This window comes from Brachycentrus maculatus, unplaced genomic scaffold (assembly GCF_059751285.1).
Source record: "Brachycentrus maculatus isolate JH-2025_06_01 unplaced genomic scaffold, ASM5975128v1 h1tg000198l, whole genome shotgun sequence".
Lineage (NCBI taxonomy): Eukaryota > Metazoa > Arthropoda > Insecta > Trichoptera > Brachycentridae > Brachycentrus > Brachycentrus maculatus.
The window spans coordinates 520,360-539,867 of record NW_028280949.1 but is presented as its reverse complement, the minus strand read 5'-3'; the positions used below and the strand labels follow the sequence as shown (position 1 = coordinate 539,867).

At 30.5% G+C, this 19,508-nt stretch overlaps 1 protein-coding gene across 1 annotated transcript in view; it reads left to right on the top strand.

Annotated features, from left to right (window-relative positions):
- Positions 1-12,987, top strand: part of LOC148307531 (retinal homeobox protein Rx1-like) — a 48,749-nt gene extending 35,762 nt beyond the window's left edge. The window contains exon 3 of the mRNA XM_088263330.1: positions 12,580-12,987. Coding sequence (XP_088119456.1) covers positions 12,580-12,987 — 408 coding nt within the window. The remainder of the gene's footprint in view (positions 1-12,579) is intronic.
- Positions 12,988-19,508: the final 6,521 nt, after the last annotated feature.

The window sequence follows — 19,508 nt, the reverse complement described above, 5'->3', positions numbered from 1 at the left end:
GTTTCTGCTTAGTAAAAAGCTTCTTTGCTCACCAATAGATGTCTCTAGTGAAGTTCTAGTGATTCAAGAACAAGGTTTCTTAATTGGTTCATATATTTATGTAGAACTTCCAAGAATTTGAGTAGTGTGGTTGTCAATAATGGGTGGAATTGGTGAATGTTACACGTGTGTAAAGTGATCACTTAAACCAGCCTATGACGGTCGTCAGCCCCGTAAATGCCCAGACTTCCATATTCTTCTTCATTTTTGATGAGATGTCAAAAAAAATAATACAAAGTTGTTTAAGTTCATGAAATGTGCCACAAATTATCTGCGAAAAACAATCAAGAAATAAATTTTAATACACTCCTAGCTAATATACTCCCTAAATACATATCGCTTACTCCTTTCAAGAACGTCATAAACCAAAAATCGACAATTTTGAGTTGTGCATGTATTCGGAATGCCCTGAAAATGTACTATATCCCAGCAAATGAGGCATATTTTTAACTTAATATTTACCCGCTACAGGGCAGAAAGTGTTCCTTTTGCATTTTGAAGAAAAGGTATTGTTTAATTATTTTTTTAAACATACTAAATATTTTTCAAATGCAGAAAAAACCTTCAGGTTTTACCCAAAAAGATCTGTTGCACGGTGAAAAGTTCAATAAGTGCCTTGATTTTTATTCTTAATACATTGTATTATATTTTTAAACTTTAAACACGTTCTCCTGAAAAATCAAGTTTTTTATTTATGACGTTCTTGAAAGGAGTGAGCGATATACGAAATCGTCTACTTTCATCCTATTTTTCTACAGACAACAATTGACAATTTTTTTATCCATCAACCTTCATGAAACCTAATCATAAAAGTCCTTTTATAAATTGACATCCGATAATATTTTAGTATGTAATAAAATTTATTTCGCTCTTCATATCTTTTTTGCAATCAGACTGTCTTTAAACAACAGAAATCCTCTTTGCAAATCCAATTATAAGTGGTTTTAGAATCAAATTCGCTAGCAATCATTTCTCTAATATTAATGCCACGAAATCCGATTACAGGAGACATCTTTATAAGGGTCTTGCATTATTTAAGGGAGCTTTTGACATGTCCTTATTATACAACGAGTGCTGACTAGCTCTGTTATAGAAATTTTTATCTGCTACTAAAAACAAACCCCGCAGATTTTTTTCATTTTTTTTTTTTGCTTTCATAAAGTCCTTTGCGTGCTTCATAATCTATAAAAAAACAAAGTTGACAATAATAATATACTTTTCATATTATTTTTGGACATCTCATCAAAGATGAAGAAGAATATGGATGTCTGTATACGAACCAATTCAGAAACATTGTCATTGAATCATTAGAATTTCACTAGAGACATCTATTGGTGAGATGAAAAGAAGCTTTATATTGAGCAGAAACTCTTAAATCAGTATGTTAGGTCCGAGTCCTGGATTATAATCACGCACATGAGAAACGCCAGAAGGCTTATAATTTGACCAGATAATTTATTTACAGCATTTTGAGTGTAATAATTTTGAACGAGTATTTGGACACGTCCAAAATGCTGTAAATAATTTACTTATTTTTTTTATTGAATACTTTTTATTGATTCGGAACTAACATTGTGGAATGACATGTTAATTATTTTTAAAATTAAGCAATTGTATAATACTACTTTTTGAGTTTTATTTCATTACACACGATTTGTTTCGAAAACTACAGTTGTTTTCATCAACAAGTGTTTACAAAAACTTTAGTGATCAAGTGTTTAACAACTATAGTTTTCGAAACTAATCGTGTGTATGAACTAATCGGTATTATACAAGTGTATAATTTTAGTAAAATCTTTTTTACTGTGAAAATTGTACGTATATATATATATATATATACATATATATATATATATATATATATATATATATATATATATATATATATTTATATATATATACATATATATATATATATATATATATATATATATATATATATATATATATATATATATATATATATATATATATATATATATATATATATATATATATATATATATATATATATTTATATATATATATATATATATATATATATATATATGTATATATATATATATTTATATATATATATATGTATATATATATATATATATATATATTTATATATATATATGTATATATATATATATATATATATATATATATATATATATATATATATATATATATATATATATATATATATATATATATATATATATATGTATATATATGTATATGTAAGTAGGTAAATATATATGATGAAAATAAATAATATTTTTTGACATCTCATCAAAGATGAAGAAGAATATGGAAGTCTGGACATTTACGGGGCTGACGGCCGTCATCGGCTGGTTTAAGTGATCGCTTTACATACGTGTAGCATTCAAAAAACCACACTACTCAAATTCTTGGAAGTTCTATATATGTGAAAATAAATGTTAATATTCGTAAATGCCCAGACTTCCATATTCTTCTTCATCTTTGATGAGATGTCAAAAAATATTACAAAAAATAACTCCTATGATTGGTGATAATCCAGATTTGTGAACAAGTATTTGGACACACTCAAAATGTTGTAAAATAAATATTTGTGATTTTAAACTGAAATATTTGTTTGATATTACCCTGAAACGCAGGATTAATCCTGTTGCCTTCATGTAAGTAATGATGAAGATAACACTGTTTTTCAAGAAAGCAGTGTCCAATGCACTATTGGGTGCAAATAAGGGTAAAAAAGAAGATATCACTGGCACAATGCATTGTACAAATGTTATAAGTCAATAAAATATATCTGCATAATTTAATATATTGGTTGAATTTATTATTCGCTCAAGGGTCATTATGTCCATAACGAATCGAGCTCCCTTTGTATCGAGGGTTTATCGATTGTAAAGAAATCATCAAAAACACACAATCGAATGATCTCACAACAAAACGCAATCAAGAAATCATTTCGCAACACACTAGAGACATCTGTTGTGTTTTTTACTAAGTACTTCTCTCCCCCCCAGTAATTTGGCGCCTATTAACGTGCCCTGTATCGAAAATTGATGTAGGGTGACCATTGATTTAGATGGTGTTCATTATATTTTTATCCATATTAAATTAAAGTATTCATAAAGCATTTTATTCACAGCATTTTTAATGTGATTTGAACCCAAATCATTTGTGTGTTCACAAATCTAGGTATCTATTTTTTCTTTTTCTTCTAACCGCTATCCGCACCCAATGGTGCATAGGGCACTGGATCGTATTGACGTTGTGTAATCTTTATAGTTACTTACATGAAGGCAAGTTGATCACTCCTTGCGCTTCAGGGACCAGTCCAGGGAAATATGAAATAGAGTTTAATATTACTACTATTTATTTTCACATTGGGTAACTCCACTTGGGAGTTAATTTTATATCGACATCTCAACAAAGATGAAGAAGAATGTAGAAGTCTAGGTATTGACAGAACTAACGACACAAATCTAATTTTAAAGTGATCACTATATACTGATAACCCTCGTTTTACGCCAGGGTTCTGTTTTGAGAGACACTGGCGTAAAAAACGACGTAAAATGAACACAAATAAACAAAAAATACGTCGCAAATTGAAATTTTTCGGTATATCTCATTATATCGCGATATCAATTTATTCATAAGGTAATAAATTACACGAATTCGGTGATATATTTATCTCAATACTATTACATTTGACTAAATAAGCTGGTCAAATGATGTAAAAACAGAAAAATCTTTTCTGGTGTAATTTTATTTATCTTTAAAATTCAACCTCACCAAAAATTGACGTATGAAATTAAATTTCACTAAAATCTTTAAGATAATTTGGTCCTTTAGAGATAAAATAAAGAGTCTATGCATTCGTGGATAGAGATATTACAACTAAAATAACAAAGACTGCCTTTACCTTTTATTAATAATTAATATTGTAATTTAAAAAAAAAACTTTTTCTTCTAATAATAAATAAATATTTTATTGTTTATTATTGAAATTTTTATTGTTTTAATGGAGCCTGGGTGTAACAACACATCAAAAATAAGGTATGGGAAAGGAATCTGAGATGATATGGTCAGGACACAGAGAACCTGATCAGCCAGGCAATCACCATGGATCTTTCTCAAAAGACAGCTAGAGGAAGACCAAAGGATTCATGGATGCTGCAGAAAGATAGCACGATTTGTCTAGGTGACGTTGTCCATGATAGAAGGACCTACGGCCTACAGCGAGGAGAGCTGACCCCAACATTCTACAAATATGATAAGTCGGGATGGAGCCAGGAAAAAAATAAAATTAATTTGAATATGTAGATCAATATCATAGTCACCCTAAAGGGACCCCAAATATGCTGTAATTAAATTCACTTGTGAAGAGGGTTCTTTAGACACAGTTCATACAAAACTCACTTAATAAAACTCAATTAAATAATGTTAAGGAAATTATGTATACAATACTTAATGATTCATAATTCAATTTTTTATTAAAATTTTACTTGCTTTAAACCAGCCATGGCACGTCAATGCTTAGACTTTCATCTTCCTTTTTATAAAAAAATAATATATCCTTCGTCTCTTCTTTCTTTCTCTCTCTCTCTCTCTCTCTCACACACACTCTCTCTCTCTCTCACACACACTCTCTCTCTCTCTCACATACACTCTCTCTCTCCATAAAGGCAATATTATGAAATATTAAAAAATCTTATGATTTAAAAATATAACTTCCTAACCAACTAACCATCACGTTACGCAGAGAGAATAGAACGCCACACCAATCTGTATTTGCCCACAATCTTCGACTCTTCTTGATTGATGATACTTCTTACATGATTTGTGATATATTGTACAATGTCATTAAACGATGTTCATATTTTTATGTAAATTTGCAATTTTTATATAATTTTCAATATATGGCAAAAAATACAACGAATGTGAGAATAACGACATTTTTTTCTTATTTTTTCAAATCGATATAACCGTAAAAGGTGCCAAGTACGATGCCGTGTAAGGTATTCAGTGATTGATAGGACTTAGACACTTTTATTGCTCTAACAACGAGCTGTCATACTCCATAAAAATATATTTATAGACTGCGACACGGTATCTGCGGAGTGATATTGATAAATACAGGCGCGGTCACGCGATGTTCCCCACATTGAATAGAAAATAAACGAATTTTTTTAAGTTAAATTTTAATACGAAATTTTGTTTTATTTGTTCGGAAATTGTACAGCTTTACATTTAAAAAGTATGTAATAAAAAATAACATTTACTATAATAAACATTACATTAATGAAAATAGTTTCATTAATAAAATAAAGCCAATTAAACAATTCCACATGTATGTTATAATAACTATTAAAACATTAAGCTAGGTATATAAAAATAAATTTAAAAAGGGTGAGAGTGTGTGTGTGAGGAAGGGAGTAAAAGGGTAAGGGTATGGTATTAAAAATAGATTTATATATAAATAGATCATATTTTACAACATTTTGAGTGTGTCCAAATACTTTTTCACAAAATCTGGATTATCTCCTATTACAGGAGTTATTTTCATATTATTTTTTGAATAATATAAGAGTTTCTGCTTAATAAAAAGCTTCTTTACATCTCACCAACAGATGTCTCTAGTGGAGTTCTAGTGATTCAAGAACAAGGTTTCTAAATTGGTTCATATATACAGAAATTCCAAGAATTTGAGTAGTGTGGTTGTCAATAATGGGTAGAATTGGTGAATGTTACACGTGTGTAAAGTGATCACTTAAACCAGCCTATGACGGTCGTCAGCCCCGTAAATGCCCAGACTTCCATATTCTTCTTCATCTTTGATGAGATGTCAAAAAATAATAGATCATATTTTAATAGTGAATGAAGAAATGATGTTCTTCTCCGTCTTATTCCTCATTACTGAGGGTTGTGACCCTTCTAGAAGCAATGACTCTTCTCCAGTTATCCCTTGACTGCGCTGCACGGAGCGCTTCAACCACCGAGGTGCCTGCTGCTGCCTTAACTTGTCACAGTCGTTCCAGGCTATCCTCATTGCCACGCGCAACGTGTTCAAAGAACTGAAGAATCCATCGTGTACAGACGTTGGCTAGATTCAAGCTGTCCAAGTGTAGCTCCGGAAGAATGGACTCGTTGGTCATCTCGCTGTCCATGGTATGTGGAGTATACGCTGGAGCAAATAAAGGATAGTTAAACAAATTCGTGAAACGAATGTGGTTAGTAATCAAAGCAGAGAAGACCGAGAAAAACTTGGCATAATCAATTTTTCAAATACTTGAAAAAGGTCAGGTCAAAAGTCAGAATAATTGGCGTGTATGTATGTATAACAAGATGCATGTATATAGAAGAGCTGAAAATGGCTTTCAAAGACAGATTGTTGTTGCGTTCTATTCTCTCTGGCTACCCCTGTCAATTAGTCCTGCCTCTGATGGTCAATTAGTTAGTAAGTTTCTTGAATGTTTTTCGCAGATACTTTGTGGCACATTTTATAAACTTTATAAAATTAAATAGCTTTGTTTTAACCACGTTTTTTTTATTATTAGTACACATTAACCTACCAGTTTCGACAAGAACCTTGTCAGTATCAGGAGTGTGTGGAATTTTTTGATAAGGGAATGTAATTATTAATGAGTATTTTAATGTTTTACAATTTAACAAACTCTGATGATGACAAGGTTCTTGTCGAAACTGGTAGGGTAAAGTGTACTTATAATAAAAAAGTTTATAAAATTAAATAACTTTGTTTTCACCACTTTTTTTAATTAATACAATTTAACCTACCGGTTTCGACAATACCTTGTAATCATCAGGGTTTATTTGAAATAAAAAAACATTAAAACCTTCAAAATACTCTCACCAAAAACATTTTAATGAAGAAGTTTTTAATGAGAATATTTTAATGTTTTTGATTTAAAATAAACCCTGATGATGACAAGGTATTGTCGAAACCGGTAGGTTAAATTGTATTTATAAAAAAAAGTGATGAAAACAAAGTTAATTAATTTTATAAAGTTTATGAAATGTGCAAGTATCTGCGGAAAACATTCAAGAAATAAAAAAAGTGGTTAAAACAAAGTGATTTAATTTTATAATGTTAGCAAGTTAGTTATTATTGGAATTCCAACATTTAAACCACGCAAAACAGCCCCTAATTATCTCCCTCAAAATACACAATGCGTACAAAATATTATTCCAGTATTTCAGAAATCAAGCATATAACTAACACGATAAATAATTTCAATTTGTGTTGTGTTTTGTTATTTTTGTTCCTGAAAATGATTGTTGACATTTGATAAGGTTCTATTAATCCCTCTCGGGACACGGAAGTATAAAACCATTCCCACCCCTCTTGCTCTACTTACTTAGGGGTGGTTGTGTGTTAATATGAATCGTGAATGAAAGCTCTCGGGCATACGAGCTTAATTCTACCAAAGTTTAAAAAGAGTAATTTCAGGACGGTTGAAATTTTGTTGCAGAATTTTTGACATTTAATAATTATTTTAATGTTATAACTAACTTTATAAAAATATTTTAAATAATACAATCAAATACTTTTTTTTTTTAATATTACAATTGTTTCGCCTTGTAATGGCATTTTCAAACTATTGTTGGACATTTATTAGTTTAAAGAGGCAGCATAGCAACACAATAATATTAGACGTTTATTCACTTCTTAAACTAACTTTTTAAAATATATTAAATGTAAAAAACATACATTAATTTTTAAGAATCCACTAAATTGTATTTTTTTATATAAACACATAAAAATAAAGTTTGTGATAATTGTTTCGCCTTGTAATTGCATTTTCCAACTTATTTTTTATGTAAGTTTGGAAATTCCATAAGAAGGCGAAACAATTGTTACATTTTTTTAAACAATAAAATACAATTTAGTAGACTCTTAAAATCAGTGTTTGATTTTATAATTTAATATGTAAATTAAATTGGAGTTTACAAATTAATCGCCAAATGTACGTGTGCGGATAAAGGTTAAAAGAAAGAAGAAGAAGTGTATGCAATGTATGTATGTGTATATTGTATGTACATATATGGAATGACTTAGAGAAGACCTGCAGGCGTTGGTGACAAAAGTGAATAATGTGTGCCAGGAAAGCGATTTATTGATGAATGTTAGCAAATCTAAGATTATGGTTTTTGAAAGAGAAGAATGCAGATCTGAATGTGAAATATTGGTAAACGGAGAGATTATGGAACAGGTAGATGATTTTGTGTATTTTGGTAGTATGTTTTCTAGGGATGGAAAGATTGATAAAGACATAGAAAGGAGAGTGAATGCTGGGAACAAAGTGAATGGTGCATTGAAATCAGTTATAGCAAATAAAGGCTGATAGGAAATAAAAACCTATCAGCGGAAGCTAAACTGGCAGTGCACAACGGAGTCCTGGTTCCAACTCTAATGTATGGAAGTGAAACAAGGAGTTGGCAAAAGAAGGATGAAAGTAGACTGAATGTAGTCGAAATACGATCTCTCAGAAGAATGTGCGACAAAACGATGTATGATAGATGTGCGAATAGTGAAATAAGGAAGGAACGCAAAGCTGAGATAAGCATTATCGATAAAATTAAGAAAAGTGTGTTGAGATGGTTTGGACACGTAGAACGAATGAGTAAGGAAAGAACGGTAAAACAAATTTATGAGGCGAATGTTAGTGGGAAAAGAAGCAGAGGAAGGCCGAGAAAAACATGGCACGATCAGGTGTGCCAAATACTTGAAAGTGGTCAGGTTAGGAGTCGTAACAATCGGCGGGTATGTATGAGGAGATGCATGAACGTGGAAGAGGCGAAGAATGTTTGCAAGGACAGAGTGGTGTGGCGCAGAGTGGTTAGTTAGTTAGTTAGTTTTATAAAATATGATGGTCTAAAATTTGGTGATATATACGAGTTTTAATATATGATGAGAATTGTAATGTACACAAAATAAAATGAGAAATAAAACTAGCGGTGTCAAAAATGTAAAAATAACTTTTAAGCCAAGAAATCCAGATTTATGAACGACGATTTGGATACATCCAAAATGTGGTGAAATCTTTTCAATTCTTTAAACCTACCACCAATTCTTGTGGAATGTTCTAGACACTTCATTTATATACTATGGTTATATTACCATGCTATGGATAAGACCATATTATGTCTAAGGGAACTTTCAATTTCCTCCCTGTTTTATGTGAAAATTGAAATGTTGTATTGGGTAAAAACACGAAAATTTTGTATAATTTATTGCAATTAATATTTCCTAACTTCGCTTTGATTAATGACGTAAAAGTAAAATATTATTCCGGCTAGCCCGTCTTATAAAACTGCGATAAGATATTTAAACTGATAAGCAAATTATACAAATTTCATAATGGACGGAAAGCATGTTTAAATAGCTAATATAAAACAATCGGTTTCTGTACAAAGCTAAAAATTAATTTTAAAAAGTTAACCTTTCCAAACCTAAACTTAGCTAAATATTACAGTTTTTTTTATATTTTAAACTAACATAGAACTACAACTACTATCACGCCGTTCTCTGCAGAGGTAGGCAGAGAGATCCACAAGACGTATCCATACCATTCTAGTGCTAGAGGTATGACGTGATTATCATGGCCACTATTTTTTTTTAACGAATTAAAGCATGTATAATATTAATATCAAAAAGAAGAGTTTTTGCTCGATAAAATAGTCGATAATTTTATCTCACCAATAGATGTCTCTAGTGATTCAAGCACTATGTTTCGAAATTGAACCATATATATGGAAGTTCCAAGAATTTGAGTAGTGTGGTTGTCAATCGTGGGTATAATTGGTTAATGTTACACGTGTGTAAAGTAATCACTTAAACCATTCTATGACAGTCGCAAGCCCTGTGAATGTGTCCAAAAATTTGTTCGCATATCTGTATTATCTCCTATTAGGAGTTATTTTTATATTCTTTTGACATCTCAACATAGATGAAGAAAAAGATGGAAGATGTTTACGACCGTCATAGGCTAGTTTAAGTGATTAATCATGAGTAGAATTGGTGAATGTTACACGTAAGTATAGTGATCACTTAAACCACCCGTAAATGACCAGACTTCCATATTCTTCTTCATCTTTGTTTAAAAGTCAAAAAATAATATTCAAAGAGGACTTTTTTTACATTTGATTGAATTTTTGTAAGTTATATCCGAAGTCCGTTATATCAAGGTTTTACTGCACATTGATTTCTTTGAAATATCGATTACACTCCATAAAGTATGGCATAGCTAGTTAGTGTCTGATCTCCCTACCCTCAAGGTTAACTCGACTCACCATCAGTCTGAAGCCAGAATTGAATATTGTAACGGTGCCATAAGTATGAGTAATATTAGGTAACCTTGTGAGTGCGAGGCTGGCACGGAGCGACACTCACCACCCCACCCTATTACAACCTTAAGTACCCATAAATCATATTCAAGGGTTAACAAAAACTACCTTAATTAATTTAATAAAATGGCAAATATGAACTTTGAATAAATTTACAATTAAAACTTCGGATACAGAATTCACATTTTAAAATTATTAGTCTTTACGTTTTAAAAATGTCGGGTTGTTGTCCCGTGGTTAGTGTCACGGACTCTTGAGTCAGAGTTTCTCGGTTCGAACCCACCCTATCACAATTGGATACCTGTTTCTAATAATGAGCCGCACAGGCTCACAGAAATAGTATGAAATATTTGTTTTTTACAAATATAGTAAATCAAATATTTCACTTTAAAAAAATCAGTAGTATACTATTATATGCTTACTTTATATATATATATATATATATATATATATATATATATATATATATATATATATATATATATATATATATATATATATATATATATATATATATATATATATATATATATATATATATATATATATATATATATATATATATATATATATATATATATATATATATATATATATATATATATATATATATATATATATATATATATATATATATATATATATATATATATATATATATATATATATATATATATATATATATATATATATATATATATATATATTTAATTTTTCTTTAAACTCAGGTATATATATATATACATATATATATATATATATACCTGAGTTTAAAGAAAAATTATTTGCTGGCTTTTGATAACTGGACCTTAAACAATGCCAAATACTTGAAATTGGTCAGGTTAGGAGTCGTAACAATCGGCGGGTATGTATGAGGAGATGCATGAACGTGGAAGAGGCGAAGAATGTTTGCAAGGACAGAGTGGTGTGGCGTTCTATTCTCTCTGCCTACCCCTGCGGGGAAGCAGCGTGATGGTTAGTTAGTTAGTTAGTTAGACCTTAAACAAATTTTATTAATTGAATAAGTTTTTTGTGTGCACCCTGTAGAATTAGTTTCGTGTAAACGTCGACTGCTTACAGGGTGTCACGAAAGTCTCACGGGACAATAAATAATATTAAGGGCGCTGGGTTGTTTGTTTAGTGACGCCGCGAGGGTCTACCGAGACAAGGTAGGGGAGTGGGGAGGGGATGAGGGAGGAATGGAGGGGATGGTAATAATGTTGTCACTTCAGCCCTTATTAATTCGCAGTATTACTGTCACTTGAATTACACCATAAAAATTAAACTGATAGAAGTGTGGTTGAAAGTGTTTCAATGTTTCAGAGTCAAGATTTTTTCTAATTATTTTTTAAAAATATATTTAATGTTTAAATTAAACATTGATTTTTTCAGACTATTCAGTTTTAATTGTTATTAATTTTATTTTTAGAACCACATAAAAAACTGTGACTGAAAATTAATTTTTCAAATGTTTTTTTTAAATAAAATACCTTTTTCTAAAAATGAACCGCTTAGGCTCACTATTAAAAAATAACAACACAAATGCTTCTGTATTAAACAAAAAAAACAAAATATCTTAATTTTTTTAAAACATAGTATACTTTATTTACTTTATATAATACTACATATAACAAAAACTTAGTAGACTCTTAATATCAGTGTTTGGTTTTTACATTTAATATATAAATAAAAATGGACTTCTAAAAATTAAATGCCAAGTCTATAAATAAGTGAAGATTTCATTTATTTATTGATTTGGCAGTCACTTTGTGGTACAATCTATTCATTTTTAATTAAAGTTTAACTTGGGAAATATATAATATAAAAACTTTTTATTAAAATGTATGGACACTTGTTTCAACATCAAATTAAAAAAATATAAAATATAAAAATTATCGAGAAAAAGATAAATGCCCATCACATATAAATCTTGAAAAAATAAAGAAAAAAGACTATTATACCATTAACTATATAAAACAATATACCATGAGTGTAAGTCCCTCTCCAAGCACAAGAGCTCAGTCTCTTTTTTGGAGAGGCACAGCGAATCTAAAACTAAAAGTTTGCCATATGTATAAATGTCTGGAAAATGTATTATATTGTAATTAAAAATGTAACTATATTAAATAAATTCAAAATCTTTGTTGACATTTAAAAATTAATAAAATTAACTTACGCCTTTTTTCGTTACAGGTCTGGTTTCAAAACCGTCGCGCCAAATGGCGTCGCCAAGAAAAGATGGAAGCTGCCAGGCTGGGTTTGAGCGAGTACCACGCGGTCAGCTCACTTTCCCGTATGGCGTGTTCGGGGCAAGGCCTTCAACTCCCCGTGGACCCATGGCTGTCTCCTCCCATCCTGTCTGCCCTTCCAGGCTTCCTCAGTCACCCGCAGACGGGATATCCCAGCTACCTGGCACCAGCGCTTGTAGAGCGACCTCCTAGCCCAGCAACCCAACAACAGATATCGCACCAGATCAATCACCAGATCAATCTACAGAACCGAGGAGATGGACAGGATCCGAGGAGTACTTCCATAGCGGCGCTCAGGATGAAGGCTAAGGAACATGTGGAGAGCATCAGCAAAGGCTTGCAAATGGTCTAGGATACAAGTTATTATTCTGTTCATATCATACATGCTAAAAAAAATACGTGGAAATTATCAGACAAGGTTTTCCAATAGTCTAGAAGCAATTTATTATCATGTTCCTGTCATAAAAGCCAAGAAAATACGTAGAAAGTATCAACACAGGATTGCAAATGGTCTAGGAAACTTTTTTATTCTGTTCATGTTATAAAAGCTTAAAAATACGTGAAAAGTATCAGCAAAAGGTTGCAAATGGCCAAGGAACAAATTCTGATTCTGTTTATATCAAAAAGGCTGAAAAAATACTTGGAAAGTATCAGCAAAGGGTTTCTAACTGTCTAGAATACAACTTCTTATTTTGTTCATGTCAGAAAGGTTAAAAAATACTTGGAAAGTATCAGCAAAGGGTTTCTAACTGTCTAGAATACACTTTCTTGTTTTGTTCATGTCATGAAGGTTAAAAAATACTTGGAAAGTATCAGCAAAGGTTTTCTAACTGTCTAGAATACACTTTCTTGTTTTGTTCATGTCATGAAGGTTAAAAAATACTTGGAAAGTATCAGCAAAGGGTTTCTAACTGTCTAGAATACACTTTCTTGTTTTGTTCATGTCATGAAGGTTAAAAAATACTTGGAAAGTATCAGCAAAGGGTTTCTAACTGTCTAGAATACAACTTGTTATTTTGTTCATGTCATGAAGGTTAAAAAATACTTGGAAAGTATCAGCAAAGAGTTTCTAACTGTCTAGAATACAACTTCTTATTTTGTTCATGTCAGAAAGGTTAAAAAATACTTGGAAAGTATCAACAAAGGGTTTCTAACTGTCCATAATACAACTTCTTATTTTGTTCATGTCATAAAGGTTAAAAAATACTTGGAAAGTATCATCAAAGGGTTGCAAACTGTCGAGAAAACAATTTTTTTATTATTTTCATGTCATAAAGGCTAAAAATTACTTGGAAAGTATCATCAAAGGGTTGCAAACTGTCAAGAAAACAACTTTTTATTATTTTCATGTCATTAAGGCTAAAAATTACTTGGAAAGTATCATCAAAGCGTTGAAAACTGTCAAGAAAACAACTTTTTATTATTTTCATGTCATGAAGCCTAAAAAATTGGTGGAAAGTATCAAACAAAAAGTTGTAAATGGTTAACGATACATTTTCCTATTCTGTTCATATCATAAGGCTAAATAGAAGCTATTGTAGTAAGTACAAGCTATTGCTCTATTGGGTGCAATAGCTTGTACTTCTCTCCTCTCACATCGCTCACTCCTTTCAAAAACGTCACAAATCAAAAAAACTTGATTTTTCAGGAGAACGTTTTTAAAGTTTCAAAATGTAATACAATGCATAAAAAATAAATATCAAGCCACATATTGATTTTTTTATTGTACAACAGATCTTTTTAGGTAAAACCTGAATGTTTTTTCTCCATTTGAAAAATATTTAATATATTTTAAAAATATTTAACCGTACCTTTTTTCAAAATGCAAAAACAAAACTTTCTGCCCTGTAGCGAGTAAATATAAAGTTAAAAATATGCCGCTTTTGCTGGGATATAGTACATTTTCTGGGCATTTCGATAACATGGACAACTGAAAATTGACGATTTTTGATTTATGACGTTCTTGAGAGGAGTGAGCGATATCAATTTTATGCCTTTAGATGGTGTTATCTTAATAATTTATATAATTCGTCTTATATTTTATGCTTTTTGTTTGAAATAAATTACTTTTTGATTAAAGTTTCACTTCTCTTCCAATCTGCATAATATACCCTACATTTTTCATTGTCTGTTTTAATAACTACATTATTTTCATGTGCCATTGGGTTTTTGTAATGAGGCTTGGTGGTTTATTACTAATTTAAATGGTTTTAAATGTATCGGTTATGCAACACATAATCAACCCCACTCAAAAATCGTTAGCAATAAAATTGTAAATATTACTTATAAGTTTGTAAAATATTATTAAAATGTTATAAAAATAAAATGATCAATGTTTAAATAAAAATATTTTAAATTGTAAGTCCTAAACTATGAGAAGTACAGATTTAATTTTTACAGTCGAGTTTTGGTCCATTGGTTAGTGTCATGATCTTTGAGTCAGAAAATCTGGGTTCATACCCAGTCTACCACAACTTGATACCTATTTTAAATAACGGGCCGATAAGGCCTACATAAAAGCATGAAATAGAAATATTTGTGTATGTTTCGTGGGTTACAAATATGCGACATGATTGGTTTGCTTCATACATGGTCAGTCTACACCCGTCTCTATCCATCACTCGTCTCTTCAACTCTGCGTACCATATGCATTACCAGGTAACTTTAAGTTAGTGGCTGTTTTCCAGGAGAGACAAATCTAGAATGCCGCTTGACAGACTATGCGGGTATAAACATGATTTTGGCTATGTTGTTGTCACCAATATGTCACCCACATTCCTTACAAAACCCTAAACTAAGAAATACAAATTATTTCATTAATTGATTCGGCAGTCACTTTGTGGTCATATCTATCCATTTTTTATATAAATTTTACTTGTTAAATACACTACTTTTTCTTAAAATCTATTTGACAACATTTTTTTGTATTTTCCGCATCATTTTCGAAGACCGTAATATGTATATGTAAATGATGCGGAATGCATCGAAACACGTGTCACAGTAGATTTTAAGAAATAGTGGTATTTACCAAGTAAATAAAAAAAAAAAAACTTTTGAAGCAGGTTTTTCAAAATGTAACTGTAAATTGTACATAATACTTATATAAAAATCATATCAATAAAAATATATAATAATTATTTATTAAAATGTATATAGTAAAATAAATAAATGTGTCGAATATCATTCCCTTTATAATAAATATGAATAACATTGTAATATATTATTAAAATAATTAGGCGTATTTAGATACCTATTTATAAAAATCGTACTGATGTTACTTAATGTTGGAAAATAATAAAAAAATACCCTGTGAATTTGTGTTTTATTTACAAAATAATTTGTGTTTTATTTACAAATAAATTTGTGTTTTATTTACAAAATAATTTGTGTTTTTTTTACAAATAAATTTGTGTTTTATTTACAAAATAATTTGTGTGTTATTTACAAATTGGTTTGTCTTTTATTTTCTTTATAAAGAGGAACCCCGGAAATCCGAAATGCTAGAAAATCCGAATATATATTTTTTTTTAGGAAAACATTATTTATGGAAAACATTTTAAAAACACGCAAATAATAATATAATAATCCAATGTTACCCTGGACTAGTACCTGAGCTGGACTAATTACCTTTCCTTCATGTGTTAACGATCAAGATAACGCTGCATTTACATGATGAATAGACCTATGCACAATTGGGGTGCGGATAAAAGTTTAAAGAAGAAAAAAATTTGGATGCCGAAACAGTAAATAAAAGAATACATTTAAAATGATAAGTGATAATAAGAATAACGCTGTTTGCCATAGGTAATGTATAGTATTGAGTGTGTTGCTGTTACGTTCAACAGATGGTGCTACCACTGCAGTAAAAAAGTTTTTTTTCTAAAAAAGCATGTTTTCTTCTGCCACTGGTTTGTATACCCGTAATAAGTGCATATAAAAGCATGCACACGTATTCAAATGCACAATTGTGTCAAAATTTCAAAGCAATCGGTGGTTATCTATATATAAATATATGCCCTATCTTAATGATGTTCCTTCAGGTTATTTAGAGGCATATTTTTGTATATTTCAAAAAAAAATATGAATACATCTCTAAGTTTTCGAAACTAGTTGTATGTATAAATAAAACTCATTAAAGTGGTACATTCAATTTTTTTTAATGACCAACATGTCATTCCACAAAGCTAATGCCGAATCAATAAATAATTTATTTTTTATAACCAAGCAAAAAAAATCACAACGTTTGTTGTCACAAAATATTGTCAGATTAAAAACCTGACAAAAAATTTTCAGTGTATCCGGTACGCATTAAATATTTTTGAAACGGATCTCTTTTCTCGTGCGCGTAGGTCATACGGGTTAGCGCGGAATGGTATCACGCGTATCACGTACGTTCGTATGTGTAGGCCAGTTAATTAAAATACGAAAAAAGTATGGGAAAAACCGTAAAAAAAAATAAAATATGGACGACCCTAATGTTTATACATATGTAGATACTTTGTTTATCTTATACGCGACGCGTTTCGTCTTCTTTGGACATTATCAAACACTCTGTTTGATAATGTCCTAAGAAGTTTTATTTATTGTTTTGACATTAACTTTGTGGTAAGACATGTTACAATGATTAAAGAAAACACTTGTTTTTTACCACTTCAGTTTTATTAAAGACTACATGTTTCAGAAGTTAAACTTCCATCATTCAGGTCTGTATAATAACTCAGTACTGTATGTTTGTTAGTATACAGACCTGAATGATGGAAGTTTAACTTCTGAAATATGTAGTCTTTAATAAAACTCAAGTGGTAAAAAATAAGTGTTTTCTTTAACCATTGTCCTAAGAAGTGTTTACCGAAACCGAGTACCGGAACACAGTGATTGAAAATGTCCTAAGAAGACGAAACGCGTCACGTATTAAGATATACTTAATTAAATGTAGAATTCGATCCAACGAAAACCTCGTTTTATTTTGGATATATTACTCAACAATGATATTAAGTATTTAAAATTCCTCTTACTTTTTTCAAAGCTACATCAAACATTTATGCATGTATACTCACACATATGTTTATTTAAAAAACATCTAAGTACATTCTCGTATCTCTTCATAGTGAAATGAGTGACACTTGTATGGAAGTGATCATTTAAGAAGTAATTGGCTATATACAGGCAATTCCACTCACCCCTAAATCATCCCCTATAAAGTGTCTACGCATCACGCCACTATTAACTACCCTTAAATAAGTCTTGAACAAGTGGGGTGGATAAAATGTTAAAATGAAAACTCGAAAAATGTATAAATGGCAAAACGATAGATTTTCTAATGATGAAAAAACGAATGAATGCAAGGCGTAATCATAATTAAGAAAGGTATGGTTTGATTTTTTTAGGATACATATAAAAAAGGAGTTTCTCCAGGGTATGCTTGGCCACAATAGTCTAGAGACAAGAATGAATGTGTATTTGATTACCTACGCATTTTTATCGATTGTTGCGCGGTATGATCGATAATCCTGAAATTATCCGGAGCATTGGTCTGTATGTTCCCGATACTTACCAAAGACAGCGTCGGCATAGATTGTTTCACATTCCTATACACAGGACCAACCTGCCGATAGTTATGCCTGTAGGAAGAGCTACCGCTATGTTGAAAATTATCACATTGAATATTGATCTGTTCCATGTTTCCGAAGGAGTTTTCCGAAGGGATTCTTCAACACCTTTAAGTCTTTTTGCTTACTTTTAATATATACGTCTTGAATATTGTTTGTTATGTATATATGTATATACTAATATATATATTTTTTGTAGAATAAAATTGAAAAATTGAATTTGAAATTGAAAAATTATTTTTATCTTTCAATAACTCTTTTCTTTTTATAACTATATAATACGCTGAAAAACTTATTTTTTTAATGCAAAAACAGTGTTTTAATAAATTAAAAAAACATTAAGTAAAATGTTACCTGGATTTGGAGAATATTAAGATGCGACTTAACGCATACTGGGCCTTAAAAGCTTCAATATCACCGAATCAATCTCGAATCAGGGGTACTTCAAGGGCTTGACGATAGATGTCAGGAGGGTGGAGGAAATTCCAATCAGGCTAATCAAATCCTGATATTCGATTTGATATAAGCCAATTTTAGCAGTGATTCAAACCGAATTGAGTTATCTGAGAACGCTACCCCGAAGGCCATTATTGTTACATTATTACAATAATTATGTTTGACTTTTAGTAGGGGAGAACTTTCATGATAAAAAAAGTATTTTAAAATATTGTGAATTAAAACTACTAGGTAAATTAAAAAATAAAACATAATTAAAATGAACACATGTTTTATTTACGACATTTTGAGTGTGTTTAATTACTTGTTCACAAATCTGGATTATCTCCATTTGGAGTTATTTTTTTGACATCTCGAGATAGGTGAAGAAGAATGTGGAAGTCTGGGCATTTACAGGGCTTACGACCGTCATAGGCTTGGTTAAGTGATCACGTTACACATTTGTAATATTCACCAATTCTATCCATGATTGACAACCACACTACTTAAATTCTTGGAACTTCTATATACTCGTATATGATCCAATTCCGAAACATTGTGCTTGAATGGTTTAAATTTCACAAATTGTGACATTATTGGTGAGAAAAAGAAGCTTTTTTACTGAGCAGAAACTCTTGTATTAGTATGTAAGGTCCGAATCCTGGATTATAATCACATACACGAGAAACGCCAGGAAGAACAATTTTCTTTTTTATTATTTTAGCTTATAATTTGACCAGATAATTTATTTGCAACATTTTGAGTGTGTCCCAATACTTGTTCACAAAACTGGAATATCCCCAATTATAGGAGTCATTTTTCATATTAT